Source organism: Mercenaria mercenaria, chromosome 5 (genome assembly GCF_021730395.1).
Source record: "Mercenaria mercenaria strain notata chromosome 5, MADL_Memer_1, whole genome shotgun sequence".
In the NCBI taxonomy this organism is placed as follows: domain Eukaryota; kingdom Metazoa; phylum Mollusca; class Bivalvia; order Venerida; family Veneridae; genus Mercenaria; species Mercenaria mercenaria.
The window spans coordinates 42254435-42273080 of NC_069365.1; the positions used below are offsets into that span (position 1 = coordinate 42254435).

At 33.0% G+C, this 18646-nt stretch overlaps 1 protein-coding gene across 3 annotated transcripts in view; it reads right to left on the bottom strand.

Moving 5' to 3' along the window:
- LOC128556993 (uncharacterized) overlaps positions 1 to 18421 on the bottom strand; it is a 43340-nt gene extending 24919 nt beyond the window's left edge. For all 3 annotated transcript variants that reach the window (XR_008370967.1, XM_053543330.1, XM_053543329.1), the window contains exons 1-2: positions 17930 to 18421; positions 152 to 523 (exon numbers count right to left, since the gene is read on the bottom strand). Coding sequence is in view for 2 of the 3 variants with exons in the window: in XM_053543330.1 (XP_053399305.1) it covers positions 152 to 483 (332 nt within the window). In the remaining variant the exon portion in view is untranslated. The remainder of the gene's footprint in view (positions 1 to 151; positions 524 to 17929) is intronic.
- Between the last annotated feature and the right edge of the window lie 225 nt (positions 18422 to 18646).

The window sequence follows — 18646 nt, forward strand, 5'->3', positions numbered from 1 at the left end:
TTTGAAAAGTTATACATATGTTTACTGAAAATACTCATTGACACTGATTAATAAACTTTACTTAATCGAAACATATCTTAAACATCAGACACAATAGAGCATCCCAGTAGAGATTTTTCTAAGGATAATTAGTAAAAATTGGTAAACAAACCTGTTTGTTTGATTTTCAAAAACACATGATTCATCTGGTGAATTACTGTCTCTGGAAACCTTTGAGATTTGGACAGGCTCCAAATCGTCAAACTGGTTGCGATAATACACTTTTCTATTTCCTGTACCAGTTGAGAGATCGACAGAATTTTCTGAAGAAACAGATTCCGTATCGTTTGCGCTTTCTTCCTCTTCATCTCCTGTCACACTTGCAAAGGAACTTGTATCTGAATCTTCACCCCTCACACTCACATATGAACCATCATCGGAAAAGGTATCAGTTTCAATTTCGGGAAAATACATCTTCAATTGTGATGTCTTTTCTTCTGCCATTTTGTTATTACTGAACTTCAAGCATCATTAACTTCATTACCTATACAAACATGTAAACATATTTAATCCATATAGGGGATATTTGTTTGTTTTAGTGTAAGATCGAAATATATTTCACCGAGTGGACACTATAATGCAATATTTTCGATTATGGCGCAGCCACGTGTGAAAATGTAAATTATGGTGTTCACGAGTGAAATATATTTCGATCTTACATTGAAACAAACAAATGTTCTATTTATTTTATGTGTTTTTAATGGTTTTAACACAATTATATCCAGTTTTTCCGCGCACCGTCACGTGCATCGCATCATGACGTCATAATGTCGTGACGTCAGGATATATTTGTAGAAAAACTGTAAATAGTTCTGTTACGTTTCCTGATTTCTTAACATTTTATTATGATAGAATGCATATATTAATGATGCTGTTAGTATTTCTATATACATCTATATCTTTACTGAAGTATAGTTTGCAAGGACTTTCTATTATTTATAATTCATATTCTTTCGCATTCAAGTGTTGTTCCGTACCAGTGAAAAATAAAGATGATATTTTCACTGTTTGAAACAGTGAAAATATCAATTTTATTTCACTGATAAATTTCAGTTAAGAGCATAAAATAAAATGAAATTTTATGTTGTATGCGTCATTCTAACGTCACAACACGTCTGACGTCATGCCTGTTTATGCGCGTCTGTTTCCCGCGCTGAGATTTAAAATTGTTTCAAAATGCACATCTCAACGTAATTGAGCATAAAATAAAAAGAAAATGTGTTTGTTTTTCGTGAATATTGAATATATCTCACCTCGCGCTGGTGAAAATATTTGAAATTTTCTCACTTCTCAGTGAGATATATTCCATATTCACTCCTTTCCTGTTTTGTTTTCATCACAGTATGACATTTGTATCAATATATGCACTTCATTTTGGGAATAAATATGTTTAAACTAAAACAAACAAATATTCTCTATATATCTACATAGGATGAGTAGCATGAACACCACATACCACAGTGGCCAATACATGTGGAGTTAAACATTATCAACGTCTAGAAATAAGAATCACAAATTTATGGAAAATATATGTGTATTAATTTTCTACAAAAGCTTTCTTGTTCTTAAATAGATGATATCAATTCAAGGAATCATTGTACAACTGATAAATATTCTGGAGCAATTATTACTAATAAATTATTATAAGTAGAAAATTTGTATGTTGATAATTGCATGTAAGAGTGACATGCATCTGTTGAAAATAGTGCCCTGTTAGATCTTTATAAAAATTGTAAAACAACACTCGCATATGAATATTACCAATATTTATTACCTAAAAGTGAATCTGTGTTACACGAATAAGAATATCTGCATATACTTTTAGAATTCAAACTGGCCGATACGGGCAAAACAGAATACAACGCAATGGACGATTATGTTGTTGTTGTTTTTTGTTTTTTGTTGTTTTTTTTGTAACACTATTGATATTGAAGACGAATATCGTTTCATTTTAGTATGCCCATGTTATGTAGATATTAGAAAAATTATGTTAAGAAGTACTATTACAATAGACCGACGATGTACACATTTACTTAAGCTATTACTACAAATCAAAAGAGTACATTATTAAATCTTGCAAAGTATATAAAACAAGAAATATGATTGTGAATGCTAACAATTAATATTATTATATTTGCGTCTTCTATAAGCAACTTTAACGACAAATTTAAGTATCATTATAAATATTTATGAATGTTATATAATAATTGTTAGTTAATCGTCCATCATTTAACATTACTATTTGTTGAATATAATCATGTTTATTTGTTTAAAAAATCATGTTAACGTGACATTATATAATAATAATAATATGTTGTTTATTATGAATGACGATTTACCATGTACAAGTCTTTAATGAAATTATGTTCTGTTCTGTTCTTATCTGATTTTGAAATTTAATTCAGAGTAGTTTCTACATTATCTGTTCCACATCCTATAAACGACTGTATTCCCCCTCTTCCTCTTGCGAGTGATCAAAACAATAAACAGACACGCAAAAGGTAAGAATCGTCTTCAAATTCATTATTTGGCTTTACACTGTATGTGTATTTAAGTTAAACGATAAGTCTAACATAAATATGTGTATATGGTGATATAATAGATGAAACTGACAGGTAATGTTTAAAAAATGTTGACTGATCACACTAATTGCGTGAAAATTCACTCGACCAAGTCAAATATCTGATGAATATCACGCCAAATTGATTTGTAATCCAATTATCCATGATGTTGTCTGTAATAAGTATGCATACTCCATAAATATATGTAAATAAAATATTTCGTTTCTGTTGCGTTTTTGAATGAAATTAATTTTTACCTGGTCGGTGAAAAAACATTTACTGTATGCCGACTTGCCAATTTTGATATTTGATCTGAATGCGTAATTGCGAGTGATACTGTATTCCATCTTGCGAGTACAATAGGCGATTTATGTCCTTAAAAGGCGTAAATGAAATAAAAAATATGCATACAAAATTGTTTCTTTTGATCAGTCGTCGTATTTATAATGTCATTTATTGTCGAACCTCCCATGCGATGCCTGTACTAATCCATTGGGGGTGGGGTGGAGTGTCTGTGACTCGCTATCCTACTTAATTAAATAATGAATTGAATGCTTCAGCGTCGTTTACATGCAAGTGTTCAGTGTTGGTTTTACACACATGTACTATCATAAAATACGAATTAGAAACTGAATGTATACACAGGGTCCCTACTAGGTCTTGCAAGAAATTAATCGTCGATTCCCTATGGAAATCATACGAAGAAATGTTACCTTACGATTTCAAAATATCGATGAGATGAGACAGGAGAGGACTATAGGTTGACCCCCGTCTGTCTGTCCGTCTGCAACAAAATGATCCTCTGATTTAAAAAAAAAGAAAAAACTATTTCACCCGCACGTATCCTGCGAATGGACGTATAAATGGAAAACGATAACGAAAACATTATCGGAAAAGTCAATTAAGTCCTTATTAGTAATTCAGAGTTTACTTCATGGTTAATCAGTCAACAAGATTGAAAAGTAGTACAAAATAGTTGAATGGCCTAGTGGTTTAACTACCCGATTCCCCTTTCCTCAATAATAAAATAAACATGTTATGGTTACAAAAACAGCCGTCGTGTTTACTACCTGTCAAGATTTACCGCTATTTCTCATGTCAGAAATAATCTACATTTGATAGTGATAACGCACACACGCCGGGAATCTGTTCTTGCGGATTTGGTCGTTTTCATTGCTAGGCCTTGCTCAATCCGCTTCCGTTGTTTTAAAAATGGCGTGAGTTGTACCGCGTCTTTGTTTTAGTATGATCGGCAAATTCCGACATTTATATCGAAAGCTGCATGTTATTTGGTAAGTATAAATGTATGAGAAATGATTATCAAATCGGGTAGTCGTGGGTAGGCATTAGAGATATTGCCATATTTATGGCCGATAGAGAGTTAACAGGCTTTTCATTTGATTTTATCTGGTGACCTAGTTTTTGACCCCACTTGACTCAGATTTAAAGTCACCTATAGATTATCAAGATTAATATTAAGTTTCATTACGATATGGTCATAGATGTGGCCTCTAGAGTGTTAACTTGCTTTTCCTTTGATTTGACTTGGTGACCAAGTTTTTGATCCATCTGACCCAGATTTGAACTGGACCTAAATATCACCAAAAACACATTTTGAAAAAAAAGTTTTATTAATAAATGGTCATAAGTGTGGCCTCTAGAGTGTTTACTAGGTTTTCCTTTGATTTGACCTGGTGACCTAGTTTTTGAACCCAGATGACCCAATGTCGAACTGGTCCAAGATTTTATTGAGGGTAATATTCAGACCAAGTTACATTAAGATTGGACCAAATTGTGATCTCTAGACTGTTAACAACCTTTTCCTTTGATTTGACCTGGTGACCTAGTATTTGAGCCCAGATGACCCAATATCGAACTCGTCCAAGATGCTATTGAGGGTAACATTCTGACCAAGTTTCATTGAGATTGGACCAAAAGTGTGACCTCTCAGTGTTAACAGTCAAATTGTTGACGACGGACGACAACGACGGACGACGGACACAGGGTGATCACAAAAGCTCACCTTGAGCACTTCTTGCTCAGTTGAGGTAATAAACCCTCATTTTTTCCTTTAATGGCACTTCTGCTTGTAAAATGGGGACTTATTTCATTCGCAGAATGTATTTTCAGTAAAATAAGGCAAGTTTCATTTTAAAGTTCATGTGTTTATGGCAAATACAAAGACAAAACTAAAATAGAGCTGTTTACTGTGTGACGCTGTCAAGAAAGCGATCCACAAAAGATAAGTGGATTCAATCTGGCGCCGTTTCACTCCAAATCACCCCATTTACTGTTCATATTTTCACACCTTATTCATTTCAGTTGCGATTATATATTGGTTTCAATGGTTTGAAATTCTAGAAAATATAGTCTTGTATGCGACACATCGTCGCATTACGGTTTCATGATGGTGAACATTTGTGCCGTGTTATTTAAAAATCCCTAAATGCATAAAGAAGTTATGGCGCTGACACGAAAAACAGACCATGTTTCACCTTTAAGTGTCACTTTAAAAAGAAAAAGGAAAATAATAAGATGGACATTAACTACATATGGCCGATGTTTGTATGTAAACTTTGAGAGAGATAGGTGCAATAGCATTGAAGTAATTGCACGACCAAATATATGAGGACACATATACAAATAGAACGAACAGACAGACCGCATGGTGACTGCTTTATACCACCCTCCTTCAAACATTGTTTGTGGGTTCTAAATATAAAGAAATACTACAGTAGCATAGGAAACGCAAACATTTTATAAAGAAGGCACTCACAAACAGGCATACAGTCTTTTTACCAAACTCGCAAGCACTTTTACAGTAATTAAGCAAGCGTGCATACAGTCAGGAAATAACACCGAATCATCTTCTTTCATTTACGGTTATAAACAAATTGGAAAATTTATCAATGATTTTATTTTATTTGACCAAACTAGTATTGTTTCTTTATCCATGAAACAGTGGAATTTACATGTAGGTCATTCTTCAAGCAAGAAAATAAGTACTTTTGACGCCGACAATGTACAATTTCTGGACAAAATCAGTGATCAATCGAGAGTTTTGCTATAATTCTACCTGTCATCTGACTAACACATTATATACAGAAACAAATCATGTTTAGCTTCCAATAAAATGTAAATATATATACCAAAGCAAACCAGTCACTTTAAAATGCTGTTTTTCAACTTTTAGCTGTCTGTTTATTGTTTTGAACACTCGCAAGAGGAAGAGGGGAATACAGTCGTTTATAGGGTGTGTGTTCAGGACACTCATTAGGACAAAGCGTCTAGCAATATAGACGATCGTTTATATCTATAGCCCTTTCCGTTGAATTAAATTGAAAAACAATATTAAAATAAAGTGCCTAGCAAGCTATAGTCTTTTCTGTTGGTCTAAATACAGTCACAAAATTCATGATAAAATGTCGTATTGACCCGTAGCAGGAGCGAAATCCAACAGTGTCATTTTTAGGGTTGCTTAAAACTACTAAAAAGGACATTGAAGCATCTGCCCGTCATTTATTATGACTTAACATTTACTCACACTTTCGAACTCTACTACTCATTTTGTTTGCAGCCAAGAAAATAAGTCAAAAGTACATATCATTAATCCAAGGTTAATATGATATGAAGAACACGTTTGAGCTGTGCATGTAATGTTACTCATACTGTCATATTTTGGACATCATTCATTAGGCAGTACTTGCAGAAGCAAACAATTTAAGGTCATTCTGTACTTTTAAGTAATCGCGTAAAGTCATTTAAGGTAGAGTAGTCAGGACTTGGAATACGGAAATGAAAGTCGTTTAACGAATTATTGGCACCCGCGAGTAAATTTATTAAAACGGCAAAGTTACTATCTTTCCGAAGACGAAATGTAATATCAAAACGTTTGAAACGCTAAGTTATACTAGATATTGTCTAAAAATTAGCATGCAATGTGCGGAGCTCTTTAATTATGGGAGAAAATCTCATAAACAAGAACAAGAACCTATATATAATTTATTCTCACCATATAATTATAGATGATACGTTGACTTACGGCTTTGAGAATTGTCATTAGAATATACATTTTTAGCAAACCTGAGCACGAAGTGCTCAAGGGTGGGCTTTTGTGGTAAGTGATTGTCCGGCGTCCGTCGTCGTCCGTCGTCCGTCAACATCTCCCAGTCTGAACCAGTCCAATTTTGATGAAACTTCACAGGAATGTTCCTTGCATGATGCTCATTGAAAATTAGCCAATGAAATGAACTCTGGTGGCCATGGCAACCGATAGGAAAAACTTTAAAAATCTTCTTGTCCAAAACCACAGTAGCTAGGGCTTTGATATTTTGTATGTGGCATCATCTAACGGTCCTCTACCAAGTTTTTTCAAATTATCCCCCTAGGGACCCGCCCTGGGGAGGAGGGGAGGGGGTCACATGGTTTACATAGATTTATATAGGGCAAAAACTTTAAAAATATTCTTGTCCAAAACCACTGGGCCTAGGGCTTTGATATTTGGTATGTAACATTATCTAGTGGCCCTCTACCAAGAATGTTGAAATTATATCCCTAGAGTCAAATATGACCCCGCCCCTGGGGTCACATGGTTTATATTGACTTACATTGGAAAAAAAATTGAAAATCTTCTTGCCAAAAATCACAAGACATAGGGCTTTGATATTTGGTATGTAGCATCATCTAGTAGTCCTCTACCAAGATTGTTCAAATTATGTCTCTGGGATGAAAAGAGGCCCCGCCCCGGGGGTCTTAAGTTTGACATAGACATGTATAGGACAAAACTTTAAAAATCTTTTGTCTTAAACCACAAGACATAGACCTTTGATATTTATAGGCATGTAGCATTGCCTGGTGGTCCTCTACCAAGATTGTTAAAATTATTACCCTGGGGTGAAAAGAGGACCCGCCCCGGGAATCCCAATTTTATATAGGCTTATATAGGATTTTTTAAAAAAATATTCTTGTCTGAAATCACAAGAGCTAAGCCTTTGATATTTGGTATGTAGCATTGCCTTGTGGTCCTCCACTAAGATTTTTCAAATTATGTCCCTTGGGTGAAAAGAGATCTCGCCCCGGGTGTACAAAGTTTTACATAGACTTATATAGGAAAAATATTTTGTTCTGTAACTCCAAGGCCTAGGCTTTTGATATTAAGTATGTATCATTTCCTTGTGGTCCTCTATATGGTTTGTTCAAATTATGTCCCTGGGGGGAAAAGAGGCCTCGCCCCGGGTGTTCCAAGTTTTACATAGACTTATATAGGAAAAAGCTTTAAAAAATATTTTGTTCTGAAACTCAAAGGCCTAGGCTTTTGATATTTGGTATGTTGCATTGCCTAGTGGTTGTTTACCAAGATTATCAAATTATGCCCCTGAGGTGAAAAGAGGCCCCACCCAGGCGGTCCCAAGTTTTACATAGACTTATATAGGAAACAAAACTTTTAAAATCTTCTTGCCGGAAACTGCAAGGCCTGTGTTTTTGATATTTGGTATGTTGCATTGCCTTATGGTCCTCTACCATAATCATTCAAATTATGCCTATGGGGCAGGGCCTCAAAGTTTTACATAGACTTAAATAGGAAAAAAATTCAAATATCTTCTTGTTTGAAAGTTCAAGGCTTAATCCTTTGATATTTGATATGTAGCATTGCCTAGTGGTTCTCTAACAAGAGTGTTCAAATTATGCCCCTGGGATCACTTGTATATGAGTTACATAGGAAAAATTATCTGATTATATTTCCTAGATTGTTTAATTATAATTACCTGATGACACCAAGTAATTAGGGATCACTTGACTGTGACCTTGACCTACTGACCTACTTTCTTGTTTTTTTAGATACAGCTTTGAAATTTGGATGACATGTACAGTTTTGCACACTGATAAAAACAGCATAGAAATTTGGAAGAAGCCAGTAACATTCGATAAAGATTTCAATACTCATCTTTAATGTTCTTAGCCCTGACCTACTTACCTACTTTCTTGTTTTTGAAGCTACAGCAAAGAGATTTTCATATGTTTTTAACAGATTTCAGTACTTATCTTGAAGAATCTTCACCATGACCTTCTCACCTAATTTTTTCAAGCTTAAGCAAAGACATTTGTTCAAGCAAGCAGTTAAACTCAGGTGTGGAATATAGGGCCATTATGGTCCTCTTGTATAACAAATTCTTTTCGCAGAAATATCATCAAAACTCTGATTTTCCCATAGACTTCCATTATGAAAACTTGTGTGAGGTCCTTTTTTCAAACTAGTTAAGCAAAAATCAAGCACACGACACTATCCTTTTTATTTGCCGTTTTCCTAAGCATACTCTGAATTTTGAAAAATCAGGGTTTAATAAAATTCTACATTGTTAAAAAAGTTAAAACACGACGAAATACCTAAATACATTATAACTTATAGCTATAGTTGTTACATATAGAAACAAACAGATACATGTAAAGATGTAAACATATTAAACGATAGAATGTCAAAGCAGGTAAGTCATTTAAATTGCGTGTTTCGCGTGTCGGTTGCAGTAGGTTGGATTATTCTAAACGTCACAACAAAACACTTTTACTATTTTTCATTTTCATTTCTATTTTAAAAGATATAAAGTATCAGTTATCCTTATACTGCTTTACATTATTAATAACCCTTCGTTCAAGCACTGTCTAACTTGTCCGTACATTTAATATTATTACAGCTATTGAAATATCATTGAAATAATCAATCTGAGCGTTAAAATGTCACTGAAATATATATTTTTAGGTGGCTTTTCAGGTTCATACTTTCATTGATTATTGAAAAGAGTGCTTTATATAATAGCAACTTTTCTTCTATTTTTAGTCAACGTTTTACAATTTCATTTCGCACACAAAAATTCTTAAAGAAGCAATACTGCTTCAATAACAGTAAGTGTCGAATGCTTTACCTGTTTAGATAAAGGCCATCTTATTTCGATTCACGAGGAACTTTAAAAAGATTTATTACATTGAAGTGTTTACCGTTTTTACTTCTTACACATCGTTTTCAAGTAGAATTCTTTTATAGACACTCTAAGCATATCTAGATGTTAAGCTGATAAATATATATTTAAAAATATTCAAACAAGGAGCTGATTAAGTTTATGAAAGATATTTCTGCATTTGTGTGTAAATATAAATGAAGCGTCACCAGTGTTAGATAAATCGATACAATGTAGTTAAAATTTATGAAACAAATTGTAGATATGCACAGTAGATATACACTTGTAAGCTTATCTAAAACCGATGTTCTACAGTGAAATAAATCGTCGTTGAAAGAATTTTATCATTTCAAAACTTTTTAAATAGAGGATATTTGTTTGTTTCAGTGTAAGATCGAAAGTCGCCATATGACCTATCATGTATCGGTGCGACGTTAAATCAAACAAAAAAAGTGTAAGATCGAAATGTATTTCACCGAGTAATAATAATAATAATAATAGTAAAATCTTTATTTAATGAAGGTAACATACAAAGTGTACATAACATGAAAATGAAACGTAAACTTATTTTCAGCATGGCCTTCAGTTAACAACAACAACAATACACATGTATACAAACATTTACGATAAATTTCACAAAATCATATTTAAAAAAAAAATATATATATATATATCAATGATCAATGTATTAAATACGATTAGAAGCTTCCCATTCATCCATCCGACAGACACTCACATAATTATAAGACTATTAAAGAGAAAAAACGCACAACAGCAAAACAAAATAATAATAAAATAACTGAAATCATGATATGTAAAAACTGTAATAATATAATTATTTTAAGCACTGGACTGTAACATGAACAAATGTCGTTTGATATTATTTTTGAATGTTTGTAATGTATTTGATTCCTTAATTTCAGCAGGTAATTTATTCCAAATATTAACGCTGAAGTACTAGAATGAATCTTTAAGATAATTTGTACGAGCTGTTATACGCAAAACAAGATCTTTGTGAGCTGTTGACCATAGATTATGCAATTTATTATTTGAGACACTTAATATTTCAGTCATGTAGATCGGTACCATGTTATGCATAGATTTGTAAACCATCACAGCTGTGTGATATTTTACCCTGTTACTAAATTTAAGCCATTTTAGATCATTAAAAAGTTCTAATGTAGGTGACCTTATCGGTCTGTTAAGTATAATCTTGGCCGCTCTTTTTTGTATTACTTGCACTTTATTTATGTAGCATTTTGTATCTTTTCCCAAAATAGTACAACAATAATCGAGAATGGGAAGGATATATGCATTATAGTACATCAATTTTGCTTCTTCGCTAAGATAAAAGATGATATTTTTCAGAAGTGCAATTTTTGCATTCAATTTTTTACATACATTGTCTATCTGAGCATGCCAATTTAGTGTATTATCTAGATAAATACCTAACATTTTTTGCACTGTAACATTTTCTAGCTCTATGTCATTTACTTTTAATTTTAGAGCATTACATTTCTTTACTTTCATCGAAGGACCGATTATCATACATTTCGTTTTCTTTGGGTGTAAAGACATGTTGTTTAGAATACACCATTCATTGACGTAGTAGAGGTTTTGTTGTAAATTGTTTTGAATTTCATCTTACTGATAACCGGAGTTATGCAGTGTAGTCATCAGCATATAAGTCTATATTAAGTTCATGATGTATCATTGATATGTCATTGATATAATTATATCAAAAACAATAAAGGTCCTAGAATAGATCCTTGAGGAACGCCCGATTTGACGGTAAGTATGTCTGATTGTAAGTTACCCACCTGGACTAACTGTTTCCTATTTGATAGATAAGACTTAAAAAGACTTAGTGTATTTCCAGAAAAATGTGTGAATCAAGTGTCTCTTTCAGATCAGAGAAATTACCTTCAGAAAAAGAAGTTATTTTTATAATACTTGAAATATTTATGAAATGCTTATTTAACTCATTTATAATGTTTAAATCACTTTCCAGCACTTTATCAGTAGTTTCAAGTTTAGACGGAATAGTGACATTTTTCCTTTGATTTAAGTTAGAAACATCTTTTAAGTTTCTCCAAACGTAGCAAGTATCTTTATTGTTTTCAATGGCTTTATTAAAGAAATTTTTCTTGGCTTTTTTATCATGGAATTTACTTTATTTCTCAATAACTTGTATTGATCAATGTCTCCATTGGCATGACAGGAGTCACGTGAATTTATCATTGTTTTTATTTCTTCCGTGAACCCGTCTGGTTGATGCTCACGTTTTACCCGTTTCTCTTTCATAGGCGCATGTTTCGACAAAACAGTATTTAAAACAGAGTAAAAGAAATCTAAAGACTGATTTGGATTAACAATAGTTTCAGTTATTTCAAGTCCAGAGTTTAAAAGGTCGCACTGAAAATTGTTTTCATTAAAATGTTTCAACATTCTATATTTTATTACTTTATGTACACCTTTCGGTTTAGAGCTATTTCTATCAATAGAACGCACCATACAAACAGGAAAATGATCACTAATAGACAGTGATGGAACAAATATTTTTTTATATTATCAACATTATTTGCATATATGTGATCAATTATTGTCGAACTTCTTTTCGTTGTTCTGGTTGGATTTTGTATTTACTGTTCCAAACCGAACTTAGTTAAAGTGTTTACCCATTTCGTATTACTAAACATTTCTGATTTATTTCCTGGGAAATAATTGATGTTCAAATCACCTAGGACATAATATTCCAGGAGTGAAAAATCGGCCATTTCGATTTGTGCTTCAAAAGAATCAATCCAAGACTGAGAAGAATTCGGTGGACGATAAACAAAATTTAAAAGAAAAAGTTTACTGTTTGAAATAAAAACCTGTATCCATATCGATTCAATATCATTTGTTTCTAAGTCATTGCGACGCTTGTAAGTTATGGTGTCCGATATATATATATATAATTATCCCCCCACCGTTTCTTTTGAGCCTATCACGTCTTTCAAAAACATAATTTTGTATGTTTACATAATCATTTGTGATGTTATCATTAAAAAAGGTTTCACATAAGCCAAATATTTTAGGCGATTTAGAATTATCCAATATATGTTTAATTTCATCTAAATTTGGTAATAATTGTTATATATTTAGACTAGAAATAAAGAGTCCTCTTCCTTCAAAATATATTTTTTATGCTCAGTTTTTGAATTATTTACGTTCATGAGAACACTATATAATGCAATATTTTCACGAGTGGCGCAGCCACGAGTGAAAATGTTAATTATGGTGTTCGCGAGTGAAATATGTTTTGATCTTACACTAAAACAAACAAATTTTCTATTTATTTTATGTGCTTTTAATGGTTTTAACCAAATTATAGCCTGTTTGTCCGCACAACGTCACGTGAAGGACATCATGACGTCATAATATCGTGACGTCACGATATCTTTGTAGAAAAAATGTAAATAGTTGTATTACGTTTCCTGATTTTTCATTTACATTTTATTATGATAGAATGTATATATTTATAATCTTGTTAGTATTTTATACATCTATAGCTTCACTGAAGTATATTTTGCGAGGAATATTCTATTATTTATAATTCATATTCTTTCGCATTCAAGTGTAATTCCGTACCAGTGAAAAATAAAAACGATATTTTCACTGTTTGAAACAATGAAAATATCAATTTTATTTCTCTGATAAATTTCAGTATTTCACTGAAGAGCAGACAATAAATACCGTATATTCTCTCAGTAACGTTACATGATGCAAAAGGGGCGTTTATGTTATTTATTTTTTTTATTGTTATGTGTTTTAGTAATCTAAAATATAAACTATAAAATGCAAGTTATAATGAAGGGATTTAACAATTATACCACTACTATATTCTGCTGGCAAAGACGATTTTGGGTCAAACGCTAAATAGAAAAATTATACAAATGTACATTAATAAATATTGTTCGTTGTGTCTTCTTTTATTTCAGTTACTTTACAGATTTCCAAAGACATAATTGCTTGAAAGACAGTAAGACATTAGACTGGCTGTCACTCTATCCGCGTTTCAGTGTTAATAACAGTGAGTCAATTTGTCATTTGCATGTAACACTTTAATGTTAAACATTTTGCCCTTCCGAATATCAATTTCAACTTGTGTTTTATCTTTATAAACTACAATACTGATATTGAATCTTATCTACCTTAAGTCTAGGTCAAAATAAATATGAATAGTACAAGATGAAAAAATGAAATATTTATTGTTTTAAAACAAATATAATGTACTTTCCAAAATATCACTGTTGTAATCCAAATGGACTGCAAATGTTATTAGATTCGGAGTTTGAAATAATATAGTTATTCGTAATACTTTTTCTGTCTTATGACCTTATCTAAATATTGTGGTTTTCCAGTATAAATATTTTCAATATGTTTTTGAAACAGCATATACTAACGAGCACATCTATATGTATCTATATACCTGTATATTTAAATCATCAGGACCAATCTTATTCTATAAACCTATTTTTAAGCTAATAATATAATAACAATAGTAATGATAACAATGAATACATTTTTCAATATAAGAAAGTTTGTTTGATCATAACGATAATAATTAATGACAAAATCTGTATTAGAGACATTACATAAATATTGCATAATGAATAGTTTAAAACTACTTTAAAATAAATGTTATTCTAGTGTATGCGGAAACTAGAAACTAGATATCATAATTCAGTTATCTAATACATATCAAATTCTATGACATTTCACAAAACTAAATGTATTTGTGTTGTCATGACAACCGAATTTCCAAAGCACCCATGTACCATGAGAAGACAGAGGTGGTAAGAAAAGGGTTTGTGATGAAGCAAAAAACATGCGGTATATAAGTATAAAATACATAATTTTGGTGTTTCACTACCGTGATAGCATTTCGATGTTAGTGTCGTTTTAAGTATAGGATACTTAAGCTACACTCACACATACGGATATGTCCGTGCGTTGAGGTACGGTGCGGATAGGATTAGTCTGTGGAAGTATAACTACGGAGCAGTACGTCTTAGTACGGGAAAAACGGTGTTTTACTGCGCCTTGCAACTTGCCCAGCACACGGACGGGTCTGCGGTAAACTACGTTGAACTATGCTTAAGTACGATCAGCTTCGGATAACTACGTTCAGCTACGGCGAGGTACGTAACAGCACGGATAACTACGTTTAAGTACGTTTAACTACGGATGAATAACTTTCAGCCAAGTTGGACTTAAGTCACGCTCAAATGGCTACGGTCCGCTCAAACTTTTGTGCATGTTCAAAAGTTGGAGAAACTTGCAAGTTTGGAATAAGTTTTGAATACGTTTTGACCACGTTTTGGTACGGATTAATACGAATAACTACTCTGAGGTGCGGCTCAGGTACGGATCGATACGGATTACTACGTTTCTCTCCGTAGCTAGACGTAGCTATCCGCGCCGTATGTGTGACTGGGGTATTAGGTGAGTCGAATAGACTTATACCCCAGTCACACATACGGCGCGGATAGCTACGTCTAGCCACGGATAGAAACGTAGTAATCCGTACTGATCCGTATCGATCCGTACCTGGGCCGTACCTTAAAGTAGTAACCCGTATCAATCCGTACCAATTCGTACGGCTCAGGTACGGATCGGTACGAATTACTACGTTTCTATCCGCAGCTAAACGTAGCTATCCGCGCCGTATGTGTGACTGCGGTATCAGGCTATAATGGAAAAGAAAGAAGAAATTTTGATGTATCAACAGAAAATGCTTACATGCGACAAAAAGTACATTACGTCTGTGTATTTCAACATTGAATTTATTGAACTTATTGAATAAAATTAATGAAATGCTTACAAGAGCGTCGCAGTTTGTTATTATTTTTAACTCGTTTAAAAAGTTTAATATGAAAGTACACTGATGTAATAGCATCTATATATTTTGTCTTTACACAATTTATCACGACTATAGTATGCTTATTACCCGCCGCCAGGAGGCGTTGGGTTTATTGCTATGCTAATTTTTTTTCGCGTGTGGGACATGGAGGAAGACACGTGACAGGTTTTCGATACTGTACAGGTTTGTTTTTATTCGTACATGTGTGATACACTAATACTTTATTTAAATGATAAAATATTATATTTATGTATATATATTTTATCATTTTTTTAAAAATAAGAAAAAAAAACTTAGGTCACGTGACACGTCTCGACCATCTTCGTAACACACCGTAAGTTACAACCATCTTCAACTTTCGCTTTCGGATGGCTGTGACCTAGTTCACACGATCCTTTTGTTTAATTTTTTTTTTTACAATTTTCGCCTTTCATGTGGTACATTTGGCTTAGATACAAGAATTTTCAACCAGGTTTTCAACGAAAACCTGAGTTATTAGATTGGGGTAGATGTCGGTCGGGTGGGCGGGCGGGCGGCGGCGGCGGCGTCAAACTGGTGTTTCCGGTCAATAACTTTTGTTTCGGTAAAGATATTTGAATAAAACTTGGTATGTAGCTTATATCAAGACAAAGGCTGGGATTGATTTTGGGGTTTCTGGGGTCAAGGTCAAGGTCACTGTTACTTAAAATAGAAAAAGAGTTTCCGGTCAATAACTTTTGTTTCGGTAAAGATATTTGAATAAAACTTGGTATGTATGTAGCTTATATCAAGACAAAGGCTAGGATTGATTTTGGGGTTTCTGAGGTCAAGGTCAAGGTCACTGTTACTTAGAATAGAAAAGGGGTTTCCGGTCAATAACTTAACTTAGGAATGAGCTATCATGATGAAACTTGGTGTATAGAAAACTTATATAAAGTTGTAGCTTGGGATTGATTTTGGGGTTTCTGGGATCAAGGTCAAGGTCATTGTTACTAAAAATAGGGTTAGGGTTAGGTAAGGGTTAGGGTTAGCATATCTTCTACATGCATGGATGGATTTTGATGAAAGTTGGCACAATTGTTCACCATCATGAGACGGAGTGTCATGCGCAAGAACCAGGTCCCTAGGTCTAAGGTCAAGGTCACACTTAGAGGTCAAAGGATACAAGAATGAAAACTTTGTCCGGAGCATATCTTCTTCATGCATAGAGGGATTTTGATGTAACTTGGCACAATTATACACCATCATGAGACGAAGTGTCTTGCGCAGTTCCCTTCTTTAGAATTATTTCCCTTTGTTTTACTATAAATAGCTTATATTGTAACTTTTTCATTACTAGACGTAGGGAAAAATCGAGACCACTTTTCTGTAGTAAAACATGCATGTTACATCCAATTTTGATGTGTATTTTGACCAATCTCTACCTGGTAAGGATTTCTGTGTGGACTTACAATTTTTTTTTTTTGTATTTTTTTTTTTTTTTTTTTTTTTTTTTTAAGATTAACATCCCTTAGTTGTTACTATAAATAACTTATATTGTAACTTTTTTATAATTGACCGTAGGGAAAAACCAAGACCACTTTTCTGTGGTACAACATAGTTGTTACTTTCTAATTTTAGGTGTATTTTAAGGTATCTCTACCTGGTAAGGAGTTTTTTGTGGACTTAGAAAAACAAAAGAATTACAATGATTACTAAACAGCCACAAAATTAAAATTACATCTGCAAATACAGGTGCTAGAGTAAAGAAATTTGCTGTGACGGGCGTATATTGTGACATTCTGGCACTCTTGTTTATTCTTATGAAAAGTGTTGAAAACCTGGTTTCGTGGCATTGCCGCGTTTCTTGTATATAAATTGGTTGTGATGTAGGATTTGAAGAATAATGCGTTTTGTTTACATTAAATTGTAACAACGGATTGATGCGTATGAGGTCATAAATATCTGCGTACATAATCAGTTGTTCAGTGAGCTGATAACCTTTGACAGAGATATGTACAGTTTGTTGAGTAAATGGAGATGTGTTTACATTACATCTGTTAGGATTCAGGTTAGGAAAGTGTTGTTAGTTTGCATAAACTATAGATATTAGATTTTTTTAGGATATAATTTAATATATTTAGACTACCATGAACTGTAATGACCCTAATTGTTTTTGAGATCATTAGCCCACAAAACTTTGCTCACAATAAAAATTGACCTTCATTATGACTGATCTGAATATACATTTATGGCGGCGGAAAAAACATTTTACTTGCTTTTTTTGTTGTTGTTTTTTTGTCTGCGAAAATATGACATGATGAGTATTAAGCGAGATTTGACGTTGACGGGCGATCAATAAATCAAACAGGAAGTAAAAATAAATACTTTGTATTCAATAATAATAATTTTCTAGATATAGATAACTCAATAAATGTCTTACATGATTAATTAATTATAACTTTACCATTTTCGTGATTTGCAAAATAAACATGATAGATAAATATTATTACCTTACAATTGAAAATGGACGAGCTATTTTCTGTTTCTATAACGGAATTGAGCATTGCGCTTGCGCATTTATGACTCAGGTGTATTCGGACTATCTCTAAAATAGACAAAATAAAGTACAAGAAAGATAAGATAAATACATCAAAGGCATAAGATTGTGATTTCTAAAGCAAACTTACATTGAATTAGGGAACTGAGAACATTAATATGAACTTAATAAACTTGTATTAACTTGAGTTAAGTTAACGATAAAGAAGAACGTATGTTTGCTGAAGTCGATCGCCATTAATTACAAAACAAAAGGAAAATAAAAAAAAACAAGTGCATAGAATAATATACTAGTAATCAACATTCTTGACATCTTTAAATGTTCTGAAAATTGTCTTGACTTTCGTTAAAATGGTAAAACTGTGATGACTGTTAAACATTATGGAAAAGTAACGTACTGGATGGTCAGCTTCATGATTGACTTCATGTTTCAATATCTATCATCTGCTCCAAAGTCACTTCCATCTACAGTAGATTTAAAGTTTGTGTCTAAGTTGGTGTCTGGTTTATCAAAAAGAAAATCCCCAAGGATTGTGTTACAGCAGTTCATTTAGCTAATGTGATTATATTTTAGTTGTAATAGCAATCATGTTACTTTTGGTAAGGTGTGATGGGGGATGGATCCCCGACCCCCGGACATCTATGACGGGGACAATAAATGGGTTACCTCG